The sequence below is a fragment of the Urtica dioica genome, chromosome 1 (genome assembly GCF_054948205.1).
Source record: "Urtica dioica subsp. dioica isolate 48M chromosome 1, U.dioica_male_clone48M_v1_H2, whole genome shotgun sequence".
NCBI lineage: Eukaryota > Viridiplantae > Streptophyta > Magnoliopsida > Rosales > Urticaceae > Urtica > Urtica dioica.
In genome coordinates, this window is record NC_142756.1 from 967,069 (window position 1) to 991,862 (window position 24,794).

General features: G+C 41.2%; 5 protein-coding genes across 5 annotated transcripts; 3 read left to right on the plus strand and 2 right to left on the minus strand.

Annotated features, from left to right (window-relative positions):
• The first annotated feature begins 331 nt into the window (after positions 1 to 331).
• On the plus strand, positions 332 to 7,018 carry LOC149406041 (uncharacterized). The gene is made up of 4 exons (XM_089609183.1): positions 332 to 955; positions 1,654 to 2,025; positions 2,111 to 6,399; positions 6,506 to 7,018. The coding sequence occupies exons 1-3, from the start codon at positions 836 to 838 to the stop codon at positions 6,365 to 6,367; spliced, it is 4,749 nt and encodes a 1,582-aa protein (XP_089465309.1). The 5' UTR covers positions 332 to 835; the 3' UTR covers positions 6,368 to 6,399; positions 6,506 to 7,018.
• Positions 7,019 to 8,467: 1,449 nt separating this feature from the next.
• On the plus strand, positions 8,468 to 10,454 carry LOC149406042 (xyloglucan O-acetyltransferase 4-like). The gene is made up of 3 exons (XM_089608861.1): positions 8,468 to 8,563; positions 8,830 to 9,117; positions 9,702 to 10,454. The coding sequence occupies exons 1-3, from the start codon at positions 8,468 to 8,470 to the stop codon at positions 10,452 to 10,454; spliced, it is 1,137 nt and encodes a 378-aa protein (XP_089464987.1).
• Positions 10,455 to 10,838: 384 nt separating this feature from the next.
• LOC149406043 (RNA ligase/cyclic nucleotide phosphodiesterase family protein) lies at positions 10,839 to 11,870 on the minus strand. The gene has a single exon (XM_089609294.1). The coding sequence runs from the start codon at positions 11,663 to 11,665 to the stop codon at positions 11,099 to 11,101; it is 567 nt and encodes a 188-aa protein (XP_089465420.1). The 5' UTR covers positions 11,666 to 11,870; the 3' UTR covers positions 10,839 to 11,098.
• An 808-nt stretch (positions 11,871 to 12,678) lies between these two features.
• On the plus strand, positions 12,679 to 16,685 carry DEG9 (DegP protease 9). Its single transcript, XM_089609482.1, has 9 exons — positions 12,679 to 13,267; positions 13,976 to 14,175; positions 14,452 to 14,632; positions 14,723 to 14,914; positions 15,170 to 15,402; positions 15,491 to 15,592; positions 15,692 to 15,742; positions 15,840 to 15,944; positions 16,286 to 16,685. Exons 1-9 carry the CDS (start codon positions 12,715 to 12,717, stop codon positions 16,382 to 16,384), a joined length of 1,716 nt encoding a protein of 571 aa, XP_089465608.1. The 5' UTR covers positions 12,679 to 12,714; the 3' UTR covers positions 16,385 to 16,685.
• A 436-nt stretch (positions 16,686 to 17,121) lies between these two features.
• Positions 17,122 to 19,904, minus strand: LOC149406045 (WAT1-related protein At3g28050-like). The gene is made up of 7 exons (XM_089609597.1): positions 19,616 to 19,904; positions 19,471 to 19,536; positions 19,272 to 19,385; positions 18,105 to 18,345; positions 17,852 to 18,010; positions 17,591 to 17,742; positions 17,122 to 17,508 (listed from the first exon to the last, which is right to left on the minus strand). The coding sequence occupies exons 1-7, from the start codon at positions 19,822 to 19,824 to the stop codon at positions 17,346 to 17,348; spliced, it is 1,104 nt and encodes a 367-aa protein (XP_089465723.1). The 5' UTR covers positions 19,825 to 19,904; the 3' UTR covers positions 17,122 to 17,345.
• Positions 19,905 to 24,794: the final 4,890 nt, after the last annotated feature.

Consider the following 24,794-nt stretch of genomic DNA (forward strand, 5'->3'; position numbering starts at 1 on the left):
CAAGATGAAGAAAATGTGGTAAAGATGGAAAAATGGGCATGATAAGTGGATAAAATTTTAAATAATATATAAATGTATAGATATTGTGTAATGATAAGTGGATAACTCCAGAAAGATTTATAATATGGGGTAACATTGTAAGATAACTTAAAAATAGAGGGCGCTGTAGTTACAAATCTCATGTTTTATTTATTAGAAAAAACTTATGTAGACCGAAACGACGTCGTTGACTTTGTCCATATAAAATTATTATTTGTGAGAAACCATACTATTGTTGACATTAACAAACAAAACTAGCAATTTTTTCTCATTTATATTTATTTATTTTTCTCCAAAAATTCTCTCTCTGTCTCTCTCTCTCTCAAACTGGTGTTTTCATTTCGCCGTTTTCGCTTTGCGAAACTCTCTCTCTCTCTCTCTCTCTCAAATCGCGAGCTCTTCGCAGAAAATCTGAAGATTTATTTAGTTAATAATCTAAATTCCCTGACTTTCGATCCCAATTTTGCCCTAAAATCTCTCTGTCTCGTTTCCTCTATATACCTAATTATACATATATTTATCTTACACTGGTCGACGATAATTCCGTTCCCCAAATCTCGCGTCTCTTCAAAAGCCCTAGACTTTCGGTCTCTCGCAGAGTGTTTGGTTCCGACCATGGCGTGGCGGCATCTCTCTCGTCCAATCGAAGATCCGCGTCCCGATCTAGGGTTTTAAAGGCCAGTTTCGCGAATCTAGGGTTTGGTTTTTCGAATTGGGGAATTTCTTCGAGCTCTGGATTGATGTTTCTTCTCATGAACGTGGCTTCAGCGATCGACAAGGATGATGGAGGGTTATTATGCATGGGTTGGGTTGTGAGAAGTGGAAACGGAGTCGGCACATGTGGCCGGTCCCTAATTCGACCGCGACGACTGTAGAAGCGCAATCCGATTCCAAATCCCTAGATTTCTTCTGCAAAGTATATACATATTTCATCTTCCCGTGTCTATATCTCTATCTGTATTTGTCTCTGTCTGGGTCTGTGTTCATTTTCTTGTTGATTTCTATATCTGTCTATGCAATTGGGTGTGGTTTTCGCGTTCCGTTCACAGCTTGGTTTGTGCCTATGTTTTGGGGGGGTTTTGATTCGCAACTTGTGTTTCTTCTTTGTCCCGGTTCAAATTTCAGATTTTGTGGTTTGTGAATTCGTCTTGGGATTCCGTGTTTCTCACTTTCGTTATTTCTTCTTTACATGCGTGTGGCTCGGTTGGTTGGTTGGTTCACGAATGATATGATGAGCTGTTTTGTGTTTTTGATGGTCTTCTTGTGATTTTTTGCTGGTTAAACGCTGTAACATTCCGGTGAATGGGTTTCCCAAAGAAGTTAATGTAATGAAAATTCACCTATTAATTTCCTTTGGTTTTTAGGATTGATTGCTTCTTTTTTGCTTGTCATTCTCAGCCTCCATTTGAATTGCTTGCTATATGTACATGTGTATAGAGTTGATTACTGGTATTGGAAAAAGGTCTAATCTCAAGTTCTCTTGCAGTTTTTCTCTCTCTAACCTTCATTTTTGTATTGGGTGGGCTGAACTAAAGCTATATCAATTCATTCCAAAAGTAACTCGAGAAATTAATTTATGCCGTGCTTTTTTTTCCCTTCCTTTCCCTGTTGCAGGAGGGGCGTAAAATCCAAGTCGGTGACTGTGCGTTATTCAAGCCGCCGAAGGAGTCGCCACCGTTCATCGGAATAATACGTTCTCTGACACTGGACGCAGAGGACACGCTGAGTCTGGGCGTGAATTGGCTCTACCGACCCGCTGACATAAGGCTCCCGAAAGGTCCCTCGCTCGAGGCCGCCCCGAACGAGGTCTTCTATTCCTTTCACAAGGATGAGATTCTCGCTGCATCGCTACTCCACCCGTGTAAAGTCGCGTTCCTGTGTAAAGGCATCGAACTCCCTCAAGGGATATCCTCATTCGTCTGCAGAAGAGTGTATGATATTGATAACAAGTGTTTATGGTGGTTAACCGACAAAGATTATATTAATGTGAGTGCCTATATATTGATTTAGATGAATTTGTGACTAGGTATCAATTTATTTTATTCTGTTGTATTTTTTTTTCTCGTTGCAGGAGCGTCAAGAAGAAGTAGATCAGCTATTAAACAAGACAAGACTAGAAATGCATGGTGCGGTGCAGTCAGGAGGACGTTCTCCGAAGCCTTTGAATGGTCCGTCTTCGACACCGCAGTTGAAATCCGGTTCCGATAGCGCGTCCTCGTTCTCGTCACAGGCCAAGGCAAAGAAGCGGGAGCGCGGCGGCGATCAGGGTTCCGATTCGGTTAAACGCGAGCGTTTGTCAAAAGCAGAAGATGGTGATTCGGGTCAGTTCAGGCCCGATGTCACGTTGAAGTCCGAGATCGCGAAGATAACCGACAAAGGAGGGCTTGTGGACGCCGCAGGGGTCGAGAAGTTGGTACAGCTTATGCAACCCGAAACTGCCGAGAAGAAGCTAGATTTGGCTGGTAGAATAATGCTCGTCGACGTGATTTCTGGCACCGAGAGAAACGAGTGCCTTGGGCGGTTTGTGCAGCTCCGAGGTTTGCCTGTACTGGACGAGTGGCTTCAGGAAGTCCACAAGGGAAAAATCGGCGACGGAGTCAGCCCCAAAGAGAGTGATAGATCCGTGGAAGAGTTTCTTCTGGCGTTGCTTCGTGCGCTAGATAGGTTGCCTGTAAATCTTCACGCCCTTCAGACTTGTAACGTGGGCAAGTCTGTCAACTATTTGCGCAGTCATAAGAACTCTGAAATCCAGAAGAAGGCCAGGAGTTTGGTCGACATGTGGAAGAAGCGTGTCGAGGCCGAGATGAATATGAACGATGCCAAGTCTGGGTCGAGTCGCGGCGTTTCATGGCAGAATAAGCCTGTACCCTCTGAAGCTGGAAGCAGAAAATTGGGAAATTCTGCCGAGGTTGGCCCAAAGAGCTCTGCTTCACAGCCGTCTGTGTTTAAAACGCATCAGGTCAAGCTTGGTCCCGGGGATGTTGCTTCCAAGTCACCCACGTCAAGTAAGCCGATGAATACCTCGGGTAATGCTCCGAAAGACCAAAACTTCAGAATGTTAGTCGGTGCAGCGTCCTCTGATCTGCCTTTGACACCGATTAAGGAGGAAAAAAGCAGTAGTTCTAGCCAGTCCCAGAACAACAGCCAGTCGAGCGAGCATGCAAAGACAGTGGGTTCGTCGTACAAAGAAGATGCGAGAAGCTCGACTGCTGGTTCTGTGACTGGGAATAAAGTCTCTGGCAGTGCTTCTCGCCACCGGAAATCTAGCAACGGTATTCAGGGGTCTATAGTTCCGGGACCTCAGAAGGAAATGGGGTCGGTAAAAGTTGGTACGGCGACTAGAAATTTGGCTTCCGAAAAGTCGTCGACGACCGGAGCATCGCACCAGGAGAAAAATGTTGATGCGACTACCCTTAGTGACCAGGGAAGTAGTCGGCTTATCGTTAGGTTTCCGAACACTGGAAGGAGCCCCGCGAGAGGTTCAACGGGGGTTGCTTTCGAAGATGCCGTCTCAGGGTGTGGCAAAGCTTCTCCTCCGCGAGAGAAGCACGATAATCACCATGACAAGAGACCCAAATCCAGAAACGATCCCGCCCGGACCAGCGCTTTATCCGACGTTCACTCGGATGCGTGTCAGGCGAAGGACGGTGGGTTCGAAGATGGCGGAGAACAGCAGAGGGTCGGTGAAGATGGTGACGATAGACCGGCAGAGGTATCGAAAGCGTCGGGATCGTTGCCGAAATTCATGTCCAGGCCGACGGGGAAATCATACGATGCTGCGTCTTTCAGCTCGATAAATGCTTTAGTCGAAAGTTGTGCGAAGATCTCTCAGGCCAGTGCTTCTGCTTCACCCGGGGATGACATGGGGATGAACTTGCTTGCTAGTGTGGCGGCCGGAGAAATAACTAAGTCGGAAAATCCATCGCCGTCGGGTTCGCCCGAGAGAAATCCGACAACGCCTGAAGTGTCGAACTCGGGCAATGATGGAAAGTTTCGACAGCCCTGCGAGGAAATGGTTCAAGCACAGCTCCATCGTGGCGGCGGGACTACCAGCGGTGCTCTTTCAGAGCTTGGCAATGCTGCTGGTAATTCTTTGGACACGATGATCGATTCAAGACATCCCAATGGTGCTGCTGAGCGAAGGGATGACTCCGGAGAAAGTAAGACTCCTTCGCCTCTTGGTGGAGAGAGATCCGGAGAATGTTCGGGACAGAATATGACTTCCTCGCCTTTGCGTGATGAGAAACCCTCTGACCAACACGATTCTTCGGTACCTACCAGTGCTAGAGAAGCCTGTGCCGATGCTGAAGAAGCTTACAAGTTTAACGAGCCGAAGAAGTTTGGGGTTCATAGGACGAGAAGTGTTGGCGTTTCTGATTCTAAGTTGGACGCGCATGTCCCTTTATCGGATGAAGATAAGAAACCAGTTTGTGCAGATGAGCTGGTTGCTATTTCAGAAGCGGCCTCTGCGAGTGCAAAAGTTGAGAAGGATACCGAGAAATCCACTTGCTCGTCTTCAGAAATGGGGGACAAGGACTCGAGCAACGACGCGAGGACAGATCAGAAGCCTTCTATTTCGGCGGTGAATCGTTCGGAGTCCTTGGAGGTTAAAATCGAGGATTCTTTGCCTGGTCCCCGTTCTGGAAAGGCTTTAGACGTGGCAGTGAATGATGGCGAAAAGGCTGATGATGTAAAGGACGAAGGAGGTCTCGCGGAGAAAACGGACAGTCATGCAAGGGATTCGGGAACTTCTTCTTCTTCTTCGGATCGCGACAAGGATTCTGGTAAAGAGCACTCGGATCTCAAGGACTCACTCGGCCGCTCTGCAGTTGCTCCGGCTCCTCGTCTCGAATCACCCGCGCCAGTGCTTTCCAGGCAAGAAGAGTCTAAGAAGCCCAAAACAGACGGTTTGGAATCAAACGAGACGGAGGAGCGACAACCCGAAACAGCCGTGAGATTGGACTTTGACTTGAACGAAGGTTTTTCTCTTGACGACTCGAGCCAGGGCGACATTGTCAAAGGCGGTGAACCAGTTGGAAATTCGGCGGCGATTCACTTGCCTTGCCCGTTGCCTTTTCAGAGCTCCACGGGATTCCCAGCTTCGATCACCGTTGCCGCCCCTGCCAAAGGGGGATTCTATCCGCCGGAAAACCCGCTGCGCAGTAAGGCGGCACTTGGATGGAAAGGCTCGGCCGCCACGAGTGCGTTCCGTCCCGCAGAGCCTCGAAAGAGCTCCGACCCGATGATTGATTCCACTGTCCCCAAACCCGCCCGCCCTCCTCTGGACTTCGACCTCAACGTGGCGGATGGCGATGTGGCCGACGAGGATGAGTTCAGCTCCGGCGACCGAGCCGGAGGGCTCGATCTCGATTTGAACAGGCTCGATGATAATCACCACCACGACGTAGGGTCGTTCTCTGTTTTTGGAAACTCGAAGTTGGAAATCGCCGCTTTCCCGACTAGACCGAACGGAGGGGCTAGTAATATCTCTCGGGACTTCGATTTGAACAACGGGCCGGGCCTCGACGAAGCCGCCGCTGCCGCCGAAGCAGCGCCGCGCGTTCAGCAAATCAAGACCAGCATTCCCGTCCCACCACAACAGGCCGGGCCTATCCCCGGGATGAGAGTGAGCAGCAACAACAACAACAACAACAACAGCAACGCGGAGTACGGAAACTTCTCGTCTTGGTTTCCTCCGGCGAACTCGTACTCGGCGATCACGGTCCCGCCGATCTTCACAGCCAGAGGAGAGCACAGCTACGTATCATCGTCTCCGGCGGGGTCGCAGAGGGTCTTGTGCCCTCTCACGGCCGGCCACGAGATCTACCGGGGCGGCCCGGTCCTCTCGTCCTCTCCGGCGGTGGCGTTTCCGCCGTCGGCCCAAATCCCGTACCCGGGTTTCCCTTTCGAGACGGGGTTTCCTCTCTCGTCGAACTCCTTCTCGGCGGGTTACATGGACTCGTCCTCGGGCGGCGCTCCGCTCTGTTTCCCGACCATCCACTCGCCTCTGATGGGGCCCGGGGGTATCGTCTCGTCGGCTTATCCGCGGCCGTATGTGATGAACCACCTCCCGGGCGGGGCGAGCCACATCGGCCCCGACGGTCGGAAATGGGGTTTGGACCTGAACGCGGGCCCCGGGGCCGGAGACTCGGAGCGGCTCTCGTCGGGGCTCAGGCAACTTCCCGGGGCCGGTTCGCAGGCCCTTATGGAAGAGCAGTTGAAGATGTTTCAGGTCGGCGGCGGCGCCGTGTTGAAGAGAAAAGAACCCGATTCCGGGCTTGATTCGGTCGATAGAATTAGCTACAAGCAGCAACACACGTGGCAGTAGCATCTTGGCGCGGTGTTCGACGACCCTATTGCGTGAGAATTATATCCCAACCCCGACTTAATGTTTATTATATAGATTCCAACTCTTGAGTTTTTGGCATTAACCCAGATTTTCATATAATGTTTTTACTTTTTGTAGCTGTTTTGAGGAAGAGAGTGGGAAATGCTCGGAGATGTTTTTTAACCGACATTCAGATCTCGGAGGCGGACCGAAGAAGAAGAAGCTCGTTTCCCCGGAATACTGACACACCTTGGAACTGGTTCATTCTCGTTAGTCGCGAATTGTTTCTCACACTAAGATTGGATTGGCCTCTGCAGATAAGTTTCCCCCCGTGTAGATATCTAACTTCCGAGAGAGACGATATAAGAAAAAGAAAAAGAAAAAAAAAAGAACTTTGTTGTGTTTCTTAGGAACTAAGAAAATTGGTGCTCAAAATCAAAATGTAAGGACTGTTAGTGTCAACATTCAAGTGTACGTCGCAATCCTTATCATGATCAGTTTTCTTTTCTTTTTTATTTTTATATAAAAAAAATGCAAGGATTGGATGTATGAGCGAACAAACAAACTTGTGTCCTGGCTGAGACGGCCCGGAAATGTATCTTCTGTCAATTTTTTTTTCCTCCCCTACAAATATAGTTATTTTTACTTTTAGTCTTGACTGTCAGAATTTTTGTTACTTGGAAGGAGAAGAAAAATCATTCTGGCCATTGTCATGTTGTGTCTGTTTTTGTTACTGTTGTGTGTGTATATTATAAGTTCTCAGGAGCAAAGTTTCGGACAGTGTTTTTATCTTTTTGGTGCGTTTGGAAGTTGGGTATGTATTGTAGACATAACACAAATCTTAGTTGGGGGAATTGGATCAATCACTCGTTGCCACTCAAGAGTTTTTTGTCCCATAAATTCATTTCGATGGCTATATTTGCAGTCAGTCAATTATGAATATCTTTCGATCTGTTTTTTTTTTCTTCTCAAGTCTTGAGATGGTATGTGCTCGATTTGTAATTGAATTGAATGTAAACTTTCTAGTATGCTCAAGTAGGATTTGAATTCATAGGAAATTGCAATAATATATATACATATATAGTTGCCATATTGTGGCAATCGTGTTTGTGGGGGGTCGTAGATTAATCAATAACATATAATTTTGTAATAGTTCGAATTTTGGTTATTAACCCCATGTTTTCTATATATTATAAATGCTTGATAAGATGTCGAGTAATCTAAAGAGTTATATTTAATAACGGATAAACGGTATTCATTTGTGCAAGAAGAAACTTTGCTTAAAGCTTTTCTCCTATAAAAATTGCGTGAATCCATATTTTATGTCTCTTTTTATGTGTCTCTTTCGATATTTTTATCCACGTAAAAATAAATAAATATAAAATAAGTTAAATTTCTTGAAGTAAATGATACTGTATTGACGATAAAAAGAGTGAATATTAATGTCACCTATAGTGTCGAGTAAATTTCACTGACGGTTGTGATTCTCTCTCTGTTCACGTGATCAATGACTCACTGACCGTCCGATGATCATGGATCAAGGCAATTAAATGGCCTATATCATAGCCGGTAAATAAGGGTAATCCAAAGCCACAGTAATTGACCAAGACTAATAAAAGAAGAAAGAAACCAATCTCTTAAGTTTGTTTTTTGCTCTTTAAAGTTTAAATGGAGAAGAGTTTACCTTTTTATTATTATCATTATTTTTTTTTTCTTCTTCTTATATAGATGGCAATATGGCATCAACTACCAACTAGTCACGATACCAATTACGACGTGAGTTTTTATTGAAAGAAAGGAAAGCAAAATACATTAATTGAAAAAGAAGATACAAGAGGAAACAAATAAGAGGGTCTTGTGCGTGCACACAAATATTACAAAACAATTCCACTTAATTATAGAAGTTAATAAATTCTCCCCACAAAATCTCTCTCATCTCTCACTATATATAGTTACCCTTTTTATTACCCGAGACAAAAATGCGAAATTCTCAACAATAACAAAAAGGAAACAGAGAACAAAAATGAAAAAACAAAAAACCAATAATTCTCTCTCTCTCTCGCTCTGACAAGAGACTGACACTCTAAGAGAGAGATAGAGATGGCGATAAAGTCTCGTAGTACTGAATCTACTGATTTTCCTCAAAAACTCCGAAACCATGACAACAACACCGAAAAAGGAGAGAGATGTCTGAACGTGAGAAAGTTGACTTTATTCTTATTGACTTTTCTCTCAACAATCATCGTCTCGACCCTCTTCATTCTGAGCAATACTGTCAATAAACCCGTTATTATTACCAAACAAAGCTATCATCAAAACCTCCATGCAAACCAAACTAAACACTCGCTCAAACCTCACCATCTTCACAGTACGTAAAGTAATTATTTTTCCACTGATATAAATTATTTGTACTGAATTACTTTTGGGGGTTAGTTCTGAATTGTCTATTTTTTTTTGGGGAGGTAGAGAAACAGTGTGACGTGTCTAGAGGCCATTGGGTCCGAGAAACGAGAAACGTTTCGCTGTACAGCAATTCAAGCTGTTTGACCATTCCGGACTCGAAGAACTGTTTCGCGCATGGAAGGAGAGACGTGGATTTCCTCAACTGGAAATGGAAGCCTGACACGTGTCACCTTCCCAGCTTTGACGCCAAGGCGTTCCTGGATTTGGTCCGAGACAAGAAAATGGGCTTCGTCGGCGATTCTGTGGCGAGGAATCACTTCGAATCCTTGCTCTGCCTGTTATCTCCGGTAATTCTTTGTTATGTTACATGCACTATTTTTTATATATTGATGTTATATATATAATATCTGAATTGCTAAGGAAAATGTGTGTAAAATATGAACAAGAACTCCTAGCGGAAAGCAAGTACGTGTAGTAGCTGTAGTACTGAATATTCAACCAATTTATAAATTTAATATTACTATGATTTTTTTTTATTTTTTTTTTCCCTTTTGTAAATTGTGAGAGGACAACATGTCAATAGCGTAGAAAACGCAAAAAACTCCGAACAAATAAGGTTAGTGAATGTACTTTACACTGAAATGTAATAGAGAAATGGCCATGTCAAATTTGGGAGAATTTTCTTTATTAAAAAAAGATGCATATGATCATCTGGTGACAATATTGTCACAAAACACTCAGATATATAACAGCCTTATGACAGAATGATTTGATGTGTCCTTTTTTTTTTAAAATATAGAAAAACAAATTACCCAAATTTGCTAATATACATACATATTCCTTTATTCAAAAGTTCATGAACAAGAATAATGGTTTGATTCTAGTGTTACTTAAAGACATTTTTTCTTGAAATTTATTTACTCATTTACAGGAAGAAACTCCGCGGGACATTTACAAGGACGGCCCCGAAGACCGGTTTCGGACATGGCATTTTCCGCGTCACAACTTCACTCTGACGATGCTGTGGACCAAGTTCCTCGTTGAGTCAAACGAGCGAACGGTCAACGGGACCGGGACGGGCGTTTTCGAACTTCAACTCGACCGAGTCGACCGGGCCTGGTCCGAAGCCCTGCCCGGGCTCGACTACCTCGTCCTCTCCGCGGGCCACTGGTTTTTCCGGCCCATGTACCTGAAGAACGCGAACGGCCTATTGGGCTGCGTTTACTGCCCCGAGTCCGGGCCCACGAAGCGCGACGTGGGCTTCGCGGTTCGGATGGCGTTCCGGGCCGCTCTCGAGGCCGCGGGCCGTAACCCGGGCCTAGTGACGGTGGTGAGGACGTTCGCGCCGGCCCATTTCGAGGGCGGGTCGTGGGACACGGGCGGGCATTGTGACCGGACCGGCCCGATCGGGGAATCGGGATCGGAGGACTCGTTTGATTGGGCGATGAGGAACGTTCAGGTCGAGGAGGTCGAGAGGGCTCGGAAGAAGGGGTCGTCGAGGTTTGGGGTCGTGGACGTGACTCGGGCCATGCTCATGAGGCCCGACGGGCATCCCGGGACCCACTGGCCCAACGAGTGGATGAAGGGCTTCAGTGACTGTGTGCATTGGTGTTTGCCTGGTCCGGTTGATTACTGGAGCGCTCTTTTGATGGAGGTTTTGACAAGAGAGACGGGTTTGGTTTAGGTTTTTTTTTTTTTTTTTTTTTTTTTTTTTTTTTTGGGTTCTTTTTTGTTTTGGGTTTGAGCTTTGAACATCATTACATCATACAGAGATAATATGTATTGGGAACAATGTGCTTTAGTCAGGCAAAATAAGTATTTCTACATTGGCCATAAACGATTGATGAGACTGTCAGTTCTGGTCACAGTTCTTAACAGTCTTTAAATTACTCAGAAACTCAGGACAGAACTCAGAAGGCAAACATATCAACTGTTAAGCAATCTCCAGAAAACCCCAATAAATTATGGAAGATGAAATCCAAACAGAGCTTATTACCAGAAATGCAATATGAGCTATCAAGTCTGCTCTACTAAAACAGAGTTTTGGTTATGCAATGAAATGAAATGGTACACAATCTAAAGTTGTAACTTTGTCATTTCTGAAAAGCCCGTTGGAAACTTTCACTTCACTTCAACATAACAAACATTCTACAGAGAGCTTATTACTTTTCTGAAGGATTCAACGAGAATTCTGTTATATCACTAGACTGAGGCTAAATATAGCACCAAATCCAAATGAGTAAAAGTAATTACACGATCGTCAACAACAACAACAACGAGCCAATCGCAATTCAGAGCCCCACGGGAAAAAGAAACAAAAATCACAAGTCAAGGTTCTAGTCCGTTGTTAGAGCTACCTAGCACGAAAGAGAACAATTCCCTCACCGGCGAGAACTCCACGAGTCCGATGTCCATGGCGTAGCCGTTGACTGGGAGCTTCAGATCCCGGAGAACGCAGAACGCCTCCGCGAGCCTGGGCCGCGGAACCTCGACGGCGACGGAGCAGTGAGGGATCCAGAAATCCTGCCGGAATTCCTCGCCGATCTCGACGCCGTCCTTCCTTAGGGCTTCACAGAGCTGAGACTGAAACTGGAGGAGAGAGATCGACGGAGTCGGAGAGAGGAACAGCACGTTGCGATCGCCGGAAAGAGCTCCGACGGCGGAGAAGGAGAGGGAGAGCGGGTCCTGGCGGGCGGCGAAGGATCGGAGGAGAGGCTCGAGACGCGCGGGATCGGCGGATTGGGCGGAGAAGAGAGTGATGTGTGGTCGGGATTCGATCTCGATGAGCTGAGTGCTGATCTGGCGGCGAGCCAGGACGTTCCAGGCCTTCAGGACCTGGTTCTCTAGGGCTGGGTCGAAGTAGAGCTCGATCGCTAACCCTTGGTGGTTCGACATTGCTGGTCGGGATCGAGGTTCTCGGAGCTCCGACCGAGCGAAACCCTAGCTGGAAGTTTGAACTTTGAACCAGCTTTGAAATGAAATTGAAAATGAATTGGGGGAAGGGAAATCTCTCACTCGGAATGTTTTGCACAAAAGAGCATGGATTGGAGAGATCTTTATTTATTTATTTATCTTTTTGTTTTTGTTTATGATTTATTTGGAATGTCAAAAAGTCTAAAGAAAGATGCTCTGTTTTACTGCGCGTTGGCGGAGAGCGACTAATGAACACTCTCTTTCTCAATAAATAAATAAATCAAAGCACAAACGAATAAACACTCTCATTTTAGATATTAAAATAAATTTGTTTATATATGTGTCTTAAATGCTCTAATTTTATTTTTATGCCAAAACCGTAAGAAATAAGATAAAATTACCTCGCATTTAAAACAATTCTTCTTTGAAAAAAATGCACGCATTAAAATTGGGTTAAATACTCGTAACATCTTAATACAAGATAAATCACGGATCTAGATCAGAATGAATCTATCACTAAGTACATGTGTTTGCTCATCGTGTACATACTTCAATTTAGAGCACGTTATGATTCGAGCACTTATTTGGCTCTTTCAAAATACTCACAAAGGTTGATAGAAAAATCTAAACAATTGTGATTAGATAACCATGAAAAAGATGATTTTTCCGCTTGTATAAACAAAATCCTAATAGGTGGTCCACAAAGAAAAAGTGGAAAGCAGCTAATCCGTTGTAACAAAGATAGAAAAGAGTAAAAACAAATTAAAATGTTACCAAAGATCATAAGGTTGAAAAAACTAAAATTAAAATTCAGAGGATAAAGTATGATTTTAATTTTTTTTTACGCTTGTAGAACCTTATGCCAAGCCATATGGAACAAGTGCCTGAACATGGGCTTTTCCTCGAGCCCGAAAAGATATCAGGCCCATTAAAGGCCCAATAACTTTATTTCTTTCTTCCTTTCTTGGCCACCTCGCTAAATTTATTTCCATACACGCCATTTCATACTCTCAAGAAACACACACTCTCGAATGGGCGTGAACAAGCGAAAACGAGGTCGGAGCCCTAAAACCCCCACCGAAGACGACGACGTCGCCGCCGCCGGGGCGAGCAACGACGTCGTCTCGATTCCGTCGCCGGACGATCTCGCCGGAGACCTGCCGTCTCAGCGGCGCGGCAGAGGCCGGCCGCCGAAGACCGACGCACCGGCGCCTTTATCTCCCGACGCGTCGCCTCTGCCGGCGCGACGGAGCTCGCGGCACGCGGCGGAGCACCAGAACGGCGCGGTCGAGGCGGCGGAGCCTCCGCTGACGGCGCAGCGGTGGGAGAGCGTGGCTAGGGCTTTGCCGTCGATGGACGCGGTGGTGAAGGTGTTCTGCGTTCACACGGAGCCGAACTTCTCGCTGCCGTGGCAGCGGAAGAGGCAGTACAGCTCGAGTAGCAGCGGCTTCATCGTCGCCGGAAGGAGAGTCCTCACCAACGCCCACTCCGTCGAGCACCACACTCAGGTCAAGCTCAAGAAGCGCGGCTCCGACACCAAGTACTTGGCCACTGTCCTCGCCATCGGAACCGAGTGCGATATAGGTATCCCAATAAACCTTCCAGCTTTCTAATATGTCTTCATTCGTTGCTCAATCGGATAAGCGTTTGAAGAGACTCTAGGGTTATGAGTGTTGCTGATCTGATCGAGTCCATTTCCATTTCGTCCAATCCACACTGAGGTCTGTAGAGAGACATAGTTGAAAATAAATTGAAAGAAAATGTGAGAAACATCAGAAAAGTTAAAAGGAAAATAGGAGGGGAAGAGTGGGAAAATAAATTCAGTGTTTGTCCAACGAAAAAGTTATACACTTTTTTTCCTTGAGTTTTCCCTCGGGTTGTTTTTTTTTTTCCATGTTCTAAACATACTTTTAGTAGTCATTCTGTCATTGTTCGATTGAAAGTTAAATGAGACTACTCTAGGGTTTGAGTGGCTGTTACTGAACTGAAAAATAATTTGGAAGAGAATGTGAGGACCGTCAGAACTCTAAATTGTGTTTGGAAGTCTTAAGAACACGAGAAGAGACACGCACTTATGACCTGAGATATAAATTTGCTTGAGTATACATTTTTCATTGTTTAAGAAAATTCTTTCTTTTTTTTTCCCCCTCAGATTTTCGAAGTTCCAATCATATCCCTTAGTATTTATTCTATCATTGTTCGATTGAATGAAGTTGTATGAGACTACTATAGAGTTTGAGTGCGTGTTACTGAACTGAAAGAGTCCTTTTTTCTGGTTGTAATTTTCTTCAGCGATGCTGACTGTGAAAGACGACGAGTTCTGGGAAGGGGTTTCGCCGGTGGAGTTTGGAGATTTGCCTGCGCTGCAAGATGCGGTGACGGTCGTGGGATACCCGATCGGGGGAGACACGATCTCCGTGACAAGTGGCGTCGTTTCACGAATGGAGATTCTGTCTTACGCTCACGGCTCCACCGAGCTTTTAGGGCTTCAGGTACGAATCTTTTTTGCGCCGGTTCTTGCTCAGATCAACATGAATAGTCTGTTGAAAGTTGTGCCAAGTTTTGAATGTCGCTCGCAGTAAAATATATACTCCATTGGAGTGCCATTTCATACTTGATATGCCCAATACTTGCTATCTGTCGTCACCTTTCTCCATATCTCATTTTTTGGGCATAAAAATAGCACATTTGATATTCTTAATAGTGTAACTTGAATGAATGATTTTATTTATTTATTGATTTCCAATGTCTCTGATCCGTTTTCATAGATAGACGCTGCGATAAATTCGGGAAACTCCGGCGGGCCGGCTTTCAGCGACAAGGGAAAATGCGTGGGCATAGCGTTTCAGTCGCTGAAGCACGAAGATGTTGAGAATATTGGCTATGTCATACCAACACCAGTTATTATGCACTTCATCAAGGATTACGAGAAGAACGGGGCGTATACAGGTGACTCGAATTGAATAAACAGTAGGAATTATGATGATTTGGCAATGCTTGTGACTTAAATTTTTTTTATTATTTTTTTTGTCTGTTTAGGGTTTCCTATTCTCGGAGTTGAGTGGCAGAAGATGGAAAATCCCGATCTGCGCGCGTTGATTGGGATGTCAGCAGATCAGAAGGGAGTTCGTATCAGAAGAATAGAACCCACTGCTTCGGAATCTAATACGCTGAAGCCATCTGATGTTATTCTTAGCTTCGATGGGGTCAATATTGCAAATGACGGGACAGGTTATTCATTGTTCACACCTTTTTATTTTATACTTTTTTTTTTCTCTCTCTTTTTGTGTTTGTTTTGATGCTCTCTCATCCCATTTGGTGATTTTAAGCTGCAAGTTGGCATTATATTCTCCATTGCATTCTAGATCAGCATGTTAGTGATATATGTTCTCTCTATTTATTTTTTGGGTCGGAGACTGATTCTAGCTTCTTCTTTTTTCTCTACTGTTTGGTGGGTTGATTCTAACTTGTTATTGGTTTTTCCAGTTCCTTTCAGGCATGGGGAGAGAATAGGTTTCAGCTACTTGGTCTCTCAAAAATACACCGGAGATAAAGCTCTGGTGAAGGTTCTTCGCGACTCGAAGATACTCGAATTCAAAATAAAGCTTGCAACTCATAAGCGCCTCATTCCTGCCCACATCAAGGGCAAACCCCCGTCTTACTACATCATCGCCGGAATTGTTTTCAGTGCCGTATCGGTCCCATATCTTCGATCTGAGGTTTAAATTACATAATTTAAGTGTTTTTTTCTTACAAATTTATGGTCACGTGTTTAAAACTGATACATTTGTTGTATATGGTTATCAGTATGGTAAAGAGTACGAATTTGATGCCCCGGTAAAGCTATTGGACAAACATCTACATGCAATGGCTCAGTCTGTTGAGGAACAAGTAGTTGTTATTTCACAGGTGTCTCAATCACATCTAATGTTTTCCTTTTTTTTTACTTGGTTTTCTTGTTGGGTCTCTGTTTTGGGACTAACGTTTTTTTTTTTGGTACTGGTCCAGGTTCTTGTAGCTGACATCAATATTGGTTACGAGGAAATAGTTAACACACAGGTCAGTTAAAACTAGTAAATACTCTTCTTCGGTTCAGTCTCGGATAAATGTCGCTTGATTCTGTTTGCTTAGCTGTGTCCTCGTTTGGTCTCTTCAGGTTCTCGCTTTCAACAACAAGCCTGTTCAAAATCTCAAATCGTTAGCAAGCATGGTTGAGAGCTGTAAGGACGAATATCTCAAGTTCAACTTAGAATATGATCAGGTTCTCTCTCTCTCTCTCTCTCTCTCTCTCTCACACACACACACACACACACTTTTAGGATCTAGCGTTGAGGATGTAAATATGTAATATAATAAGCGATAGTTAGGGGGTTGAATAGAATACTTAGCAGTCAGTGAGGAATTAGCATATGAGTGGGGTATGAAAATCGTATGAGAAATCAGAGTGAGGAAGAAATTCCGATTTGGGAGAGCACAGACCGCTTGAAAGTCGAATATCGCTATTGTATTTCGTATCATACACAATCACAGACCCCCTGAACGATATTACGGTGATACGGGGTTTCTGATTTTGGATGTGCTATCTGAAACTTGTATGCGCAGATAGTTGTATTACGAGCAAAGACAGCGAGGGAAGCAACTCTAGACATTCTTGCGACACATTGCATTCCTTCGGCCGTTTCCGAAGACTTGAAGACATGAGAGGAGGTAAAAGTTAATAAGATCACTTCATTAGTCATTATATTATCCACATTTTTATATTTTGGCATTTGAGATCTCAGTGTTGAATTTTGCAATTCATCAGCCACACACAATTATAGGTATTCCTGCATAGATTCAAGTTCTTATTTTGATTATGTTATCTGTTATTACCCGATAGAGAAAAACACGAGTGGTCGAGTAGTTCAGTTTAATAGCTGAGCTGCGTTTTTGGAGAGTTTTGTTTATTTTCCAACAATATGATTCCATTCCATTCCATAATGCAAAGAAGAGGGGTTTTTTTTTTTTTGGTTTCTCTAAGTAACGACATTGAAGAGCTGGCTCGGGTTGTTTTTTGGGTTTTGGACAGATGTGCCGGATTTTAATATTGTAGGGTTTTATGCCCTAGTCTAAGCTTGTTATCAAATCACCACCCCTATTATAAATATATGTAGATGTTATGAATCAGTAGAAGCAAACCATAGAAGAGCACAAAAGCCTATTATTCTCGATCAGTTTGGATCCCTACTTCTAATGTGCAATATGATATCATCTAATTTTTATTATACCTATGTTGATCCATTAAATCACAAAATATCAATTATGAATATTCGTTAGGAGATAAATTTTGGAACATGAAACATCACACCGAGAATGTCAAGAAAATAGCTTTAAATTATATTACTTACACGTAGATATGTTTTTGACAAATACTCAATAGTCCACGTGTTGATACTCGATTCTGTTAACTAGTGAAGATTTGGCTTGGCCAGAAATTCCTATCAAGAGATTTTCATGTTCATATAGATAAACATAAATATTTTCACCTACTACTGTCTACGTTGGTTCTAATCTGTTCCGTTATAAGAATACAAGCAATTCATCATATATATGTATATATATTTAATAGCCTTCCTTTTTGTTGTTGGTTTATAGCTATAATAATCCATAACTATTTTTTTCATCATCTTTTCTCGTTTTTGTATTTTTGTAACAAAGGAGTCTTGTGAGTAGGCAATGAACGTTGGTCCTGGCTCTCAATCAGAGACTCCTCGATCATCTCTTCTTTTGATTTCCCCCACATCACGGTGTAGAATCCAATCGATATTATCGTTGCTCCGATCAGACTGTGTAACCCCATTATATATAAAATATTAAAAAAAAAAAAAAAAGCTAGAGGAAGAAAAATTAATAGAATAAGCTTTTAACCTTCCGAGATGAAGAGTCTCTCCAAGAAATGCGAAGCCCATGACAACGGCGATGGCAATCGAGAGAGGCTTAAACATTGCCACGTAGACCGGCCCTTTTAACCGCAACGCCCACGAGTGCACTGCGTTGCTCACAAACGACCCGAAAACTCCCTGTCCATGCGTGCACGTAATAATATCACGTTGACGTAAACCGAGTATTTTTTTCTTAATATTATTAGTAGGGTTTCATATTATATTAGTCATGAAATTGACTTCTTACCGAGCAAAGAACCGAGGCAAGAGCGATTTTCGGCCTCAATTTCCAAGCATTGGAATCTGTTTCGACGAGCAAACCGACAATCGCAGCCAAAATGCTCACAATGAGGTTGTAGAAGAATATCACAGTCAACTCATTCGGGTACTCTTTCATGATCTGAGTCTGTAAGACAACAATTTGTATAGTAAAGAAGTAAAAGATTGTTTATTTGAAGGAGTGTTAAGCTGAAGAGGAATGGTATCTTTGTATTGGGTACCTGAAGAATGTACCAAAGTGGGACTAGGATATATTCACCGGTGAGCAAAAAGCCACCGATGACCCAACTTGAGTTTGTGTTTGGATTTTGAAGAATAATTTGGTGATGGTGAAGAAGATGACCGTTGGATATGACTGGTGGGCCACGGTAAAGAGTGGCCACAAACGCACCTGAAATTGAGATAATTGTGCCCAATATCTTTGCTTGACTGCTTTTGCTTTTCACCGCCACTTTTTCCATCCTTTAATTTGGAATCATCCCAAATAAAGAAAAAGAAAAGAAAATGAGAATTTGTTGAAGAACAACAATTATTTGTATACGACTAAAATGTGTCGCACCAATAAAGGGACATGAAAAAGGAATGGTGTGTGTTGTCCACACGAAAAAAAATATTATCATGAACTTGTTATGTTTAGTAAAGCTACAGAACCTTCGAGCAAAAAAAAAAAAAAAACAAAAGCTACAGATTAACCGGCGATTAACTCGAATATATGAATTCTTAACTAATTAAGTAGAATGGTATGATATCAGATGATATATAGTTGTTTGTACTTGTGAGGAAAATTGTGAGGAAAGATACCATCTGCATATAATTGCAAACTTGTTTGTTTAATATCCGAAAACAACATTCCTCAAAAAAAAAAAAAAAAAAAAAAAAAAAAAAAACAAATTAGAAGTAAATCCAAGACCTGGAAAAGTGACGCAAAGTTGAAAAAAAGCCAACCAAAGTAATTATCTATCTTTATAAGTTGCGTGTGCCGTGCACGCGAAGTCTGGTCTTGGGAATAATTTCCGCAACAAACAAAGAAATCAACTCAAATAATAATTGACTCATCACACACACACACAAAATTTCTACTACAATTTGACAATTTCCTAATCTCTTTTACCTAATAACACAAAAGTGGCACGTACTCAACATGCAAAACAAATATAATGGTTACGCTAAATTCGAGAAAAAAAAAAAAACTAGTGGTGGTGTGGTCACTGGTCACCACTAATTATGAACATAATATATAATTAATAAACACATCATTTTCAAGAACAGTGCATGATATAGGTTCCGTTCGTTCCCACTTGAAGAACAAAACAATTACAGAAAATAACGTCCATATCAACGGTTACGCACTCAATTTAAAAAATAATAATAATAATTATTAACTGTACCTGAAAATAATGGCGAGAACGAAAGTGAAAGCTGGCACGAGATTGCTTATCGCCGAAGCCAGCGTGGGAGAGCTGTAGCTTATGCCCGTAAATCCCATTATTTGCGAACAACACCTATATATATATATATATTCAATCAACTATTAATAAATAAACAAATTAGATTAATTAGCTAATCAGTAATTAGTGAATTAATCACCCGATGATGCCAAGAAAGCCGATCTTCATCATTATGGAGAAGTTGAGAGGTGGAAGCACTCTTGATCTGCGCAGACAATTAATCAACACATGTATGTATATGTGTATATGTATATGTATATGTATATATATATATGTATATGTGCCTGTGGGAGAAGAAAGGAGCGGGAAGGAGAAGAGCAGCAGCGACGCCATAGGCATAGGCGACGAAGACGTGATAGCTCATGCCTTTCAAAGTGGCGGCTTTGAAGAGAGTGTTGAGACCAACGTTCATGCCTTCCATCATCATCATCGCCGTCAAAGGCAACACATTTCTGTGCCAATTCATCTTATTATTGTTATTATCACTCACCATCTCTCTCTCTCTCTCTCTCTCTCTCTCTCTCTCTCTCTCTCTCTCTCTCTTTCTATAGACGAGAGGAGTAAAGTTGCAAGGTTCTTTATTTATTACACACATATATGTTTGCGAGTGAGTGATATACACAGTGACAGTGTTACGTTTTTTTGTTTTTGTTTTTTAGTGTAAATTCAATTTGGTCATACGGTCTTCAAAGTCTTAATTTTTACGACGCTATAATGATTTTTCATAAAAGGATAGAGCTTTCTAGAAATTAATTATTCAAAATATTATAGCCACCGAAAGTCTAAATAAAATTGTTAGATAACCAATTTTTTTTTTATAAATATTCACCTCAACTTATGTACGACACTCAAAAATACAAAAAAAAAAAAAAAAACCAAAACAATTCCATCTATTGTGGATTTTTTTTGTCTTTTTAAATGTTGTAAATAAATTGAGGTGACTATTTACAGAAAATTAACAAAAAATTGGCTATTATACAAAATGTTATAAGTCAAATGACTATATAGCTAAAAGGGACCCTTAATTATTATCATCAAAAAAGTTGTAGGCATATTTGTACATTGAAATGATTTGTAAAGTTTAAATAAATAAATAAATAATTGTGAATTTTATATGAAAGAAAGCTTGTAAAACTATATTGGAATGACATAGGAAGATCGATGGTTAACGATACTGGTTAATCGTTAATATAATTTGTAAATATGTTATGCGATATTTAGGTGTTTTTTTTTTTTTTTTGAAGGCAGCTTTGCTGCAGTGGGGATTGAACCCACGACCTCCACACAGGAGGTGGTGTGGAATTAACACCGATATTTAGGTGTTAGAATTTATAAAACAGTTGTCATTTTCATGAAAACGACTAAGATGTTATAAAATAAATAATTGGAATTAAATTAATTTAAAACAAAAGGTCACTCATATAAATGACTCGTATAATAATAATTTAGACACCATTTTCCCTAAAAAAAAACAGAATTGCGTATAGTGTTTATTATAACTGTTGTTTATGGGTTAGTTATACGTAGCGTGCTTGGTTGGTTTTGTTTTATTTTTTATTATTAATTATATATATATATATATATATATATATATATGAAGCGTGACGTTTTTTCTTCTTTATTTGTTTATTTATTAATTGATCCGATCTTTATCTGCGCGAAAACGACATGCACGAAGATTTGTGAACTCTGATTGGGATTTAGAAGGTGACCCCTTATTATAATGATAGTGAAGGACACGTTATTATTGGTTGTTTTTACTTTTTACATTGTTTATTAAGCAATATTACTGTGTGAATAGAATCTTTTGATTTTGCACCAAGTGGTTTATATGCAATCAAAATTCAAAGAAAGCCTAACAATGAGTGTATCGTTTTCTTTTGTCAACGATCAACAGTCTATATTATAATTTATCTAATATATACACACTATGTCTATACACTCCCAATGAGATAGAAAAGACAAATATACGAGTGTAGCATATAATTGTCCCTCAGTTTAGTACAATATTTGGCAGGTTGTTTTAATGATAGAAGATGAAATATGAAGTTATTATGTGATAGCATATAAAAGTCGTGTCGGGGTATTTACTATGCATAGAATTTGTTAATTGTGGAACTCAAAATTTGAAACAATATCTCTCACATGCGTGTAAATACTTTGTAGGTTACGCATTCAGTTCATTTTAACGGATGATTAAGAGAAGTTCGAAGTTGCGTGCTTTGGTTACACTGTTGAAAAGAACATTTCATGCAAGGATTCACAAATATCCATCATTTTGTAGCAGGTTAATCAATATATGGAAACATGTATTGCTAATCAAATTTTTTTTTGAATAATTTACAAAACTAATCGTTATTCACATTTGCTAAAACAGGGTACACAAAAAAATTCATTGAAACCAATATTCAAGGTCAAAGAAGCTATCACAAAAGCGTTCTATGCTCAACACACGAGAATTCTAAATTCAAGAGAAATGCAACAAAAAATTACCGTTAGTCAAGTTTACAAGCTCTCTGAGCTTAATTTTATTTATCAAGAATTGAAGAACAAAGATGATGATCTCTCCCCTGCAACATCTACCTCCAACAAAAAACCTAAATTTTGATTGAACTATATTTTATTTTATTATAAAAAAACATCATGCACTTTCTTTGTTTTTCTTTTCTTCCACACATTATCATTGCATATTGGGATTACGTCTGTTGATTGGAAATCTATGAGAAATATTAATTTTTTTTTTATTTGTTTGTGAATACGAAACTTGCTTTATATTTTTTACTATCTCTTCAATGTTTGTTAGTTAAGAAATTCTATAAATTTTAATTTTTTTTTTTTTTTTTCCAAATAAAACTATTACGTGTTACTATATAGTATGTTATTTATTATGCTAGGTTTCCACTTAGCTTTATTAGACAGTTAACTCAACAATAAGAAAGAAGTATATCAATTGCTAAAAAAATGATGCTCATTCAACATTCCACACTGAGTATATTAAAAACAAATGCCAGACCTCATCATGCAATTAAAAATTAATTTTTTAATATGAATTTAAGATCTAAAAAAAATTTAAATGATGTGTTCAAATTACAATCACCATTACATTATCCATTTATGTGTGTATAGAACTTATGTGTAAAATTAATAAACTTTGCCTATATAACTCGATTCATTTTTTTTTTTTAAATAACTTATATATTACCTTCTTCTTTTGTATTTTTATTAAGAGATGGGTAAAAAAACGTGTAAACCCAGCTTCAAATTCCGCAAAAAACAAACAGCCTAAATGGGCTCTGAATTTGTATAGGCCCATAATTAAATGGAGCCTCCTTGCCCAAGTCCGTTGGTATTGTTTCGGTGGATACACTATTAATATTAATTTAAAATAAATGGAAAAGAGTGAGGGACACGTGTGAGCGTTAGGTGGGTCCCACATTTCTGGTTTTCCCACTGAAGCTGAAACTGAAGTTCGTTGCTTGTTGTTGAAGAGAAAAACAGAGCACAAACACTCTCTGTATCTCATGACCAACTCCACTACTCTCAGCCGTGGAAGTCGCCGGCGACGGAAGCCGCGTTTCCGTCTCCGCCGCCGTGAAGACCTCTGCCACGTCATCGCATTATTCCGTACATACTCGAAGTTGTAAGTGAGGTCTGATTGGATTTATATTTTATTCTTTTAACGGTTCGTTTTATGGATAATGGAACTTTATTTGAGCGAATATTCGATTCGTTTTCTGTTATTTGATACGTGTGTTTATTTCTTTTTTATACCTGATCACGTAACTTATTAATAAAATTGGAATTCGAAACTAATTAAAAAAAAAGAAGACAAATTCAGGTGTTAATCGGAAAGTGTTAAGCAATACCATTACCCTATAAACCTATAAATATTAGGAGTTTAATCAATTGCGCCATAATTTTTGACACAGCCACTCTTAACATTCAAAGCTCTGATTTCTTCGACGGCCATTGCTGATTTCGCATTCTATCCGACGATTCAGGTGATTACTTCTACTTTATTAATCTTGCTTAGTTCAAGTGATATAGTCGATCACAATACACACGATTAATGTGAATTTATTGTTTCTTTTTAGTTAACCTTGCTCTACATTGTGGTTTAACTTAGTTCGTCGGTAAATTTTATGAGGTTATAGATTAGGACTTGCGTCTAATTCATACTTGCTATCTGTGTATTGTTATAGTCCAAGCACTAAGTGTTAATTATTGTTCAAGTCAATCCAAGCAATCATGAAGAGGAAGCGGGACCCGGTCCCGGCCAAGTATAGTCCGAGTGCTTTGGAAGTGATCCAAACGCTTCTTGACCCGAAAATCCGAGGCGAGGCCGTCCCCGAAGAAGGAGAGATCATCGTCGAACACAACATCTACGCCACGAGTCCCGAATCGCTCAATTGTGAGTCATTAATGAATTAAACTGCTATAAATAATATATATATATTGATATATAGTTTACGAGATCGAGTAATCGTGTATGTGTGTCTGCAGGGAATCCCGTGACGAGGCTGCACGACAACGAGCGGTACTATTTTGTGAAGAGGAAACCAGTGTCTTCGGACCTCGAAGCTCCCAAGAACGTGGAGCGCAAAGTGGAGTCCGGAGAAGGGTATTGGCACAAATCTAGGAAATACGAAATCAAGAAAGGCGACGAAATCGTCGCGTACTACGACTTGATGAACTTCTGGGGATACGAAGGCGACGCAAAGGACAAGACTCGCGTGAACAGCTTCAAGACCGACTTCCTTATGCACGAGTTCTATCTCGCTGATTCCACAGTGAGCATTCCTTTTTTTTTTTAAAAATCCAATTAATTATATAATTTTTACACAATTGATCCATCAGATAAATTAATACTCTCTATACACAGCTTGAAGATTGGGTGGTTTGCCTTGTCAAATACAAAGCGCGTAGGAATGCGGTCCGACAAGAGGCGATAATTCCACTTCCACCGGGTTTTCAATTTTTGGCGCCGGAAGAGACGTGCGATCTGATAATCGAGGACGACGGTACGTACAAGATCTCGCGCAGCCTCTGCGAAAGCCTTCTACTTCTTCCTCTTCCGGACGATGACCTGCAATGGATGAATCTGACTCCACCGCCCGAAGAAGCAACATTAATAATGGAAGACTCTACTGCTACTACTACTGTGAGTCTATAATCTCCCATCTCCTTAATATGATATGTATATGTATATTATATAGTTGTGTTTTTTTTTTTTTTTTTTTTTTTTTTTTTTTTTTTTTAATTTAGTGTGCATGGTTGTTTTTCAGATGGAAGACGACGATGACGATGATTCATGGCTTGTGAACGCACTCGAGCATCAACAACATGAAGACGATGATTCATGGCTTGTGAACGCACTCGAGCTCTTCGATTCAGTGCCACCCGACTTTTCCTAGTCCCTCGTGTCGCATATTGTCTCACACTACTTATTTTAAAGCAAGTACG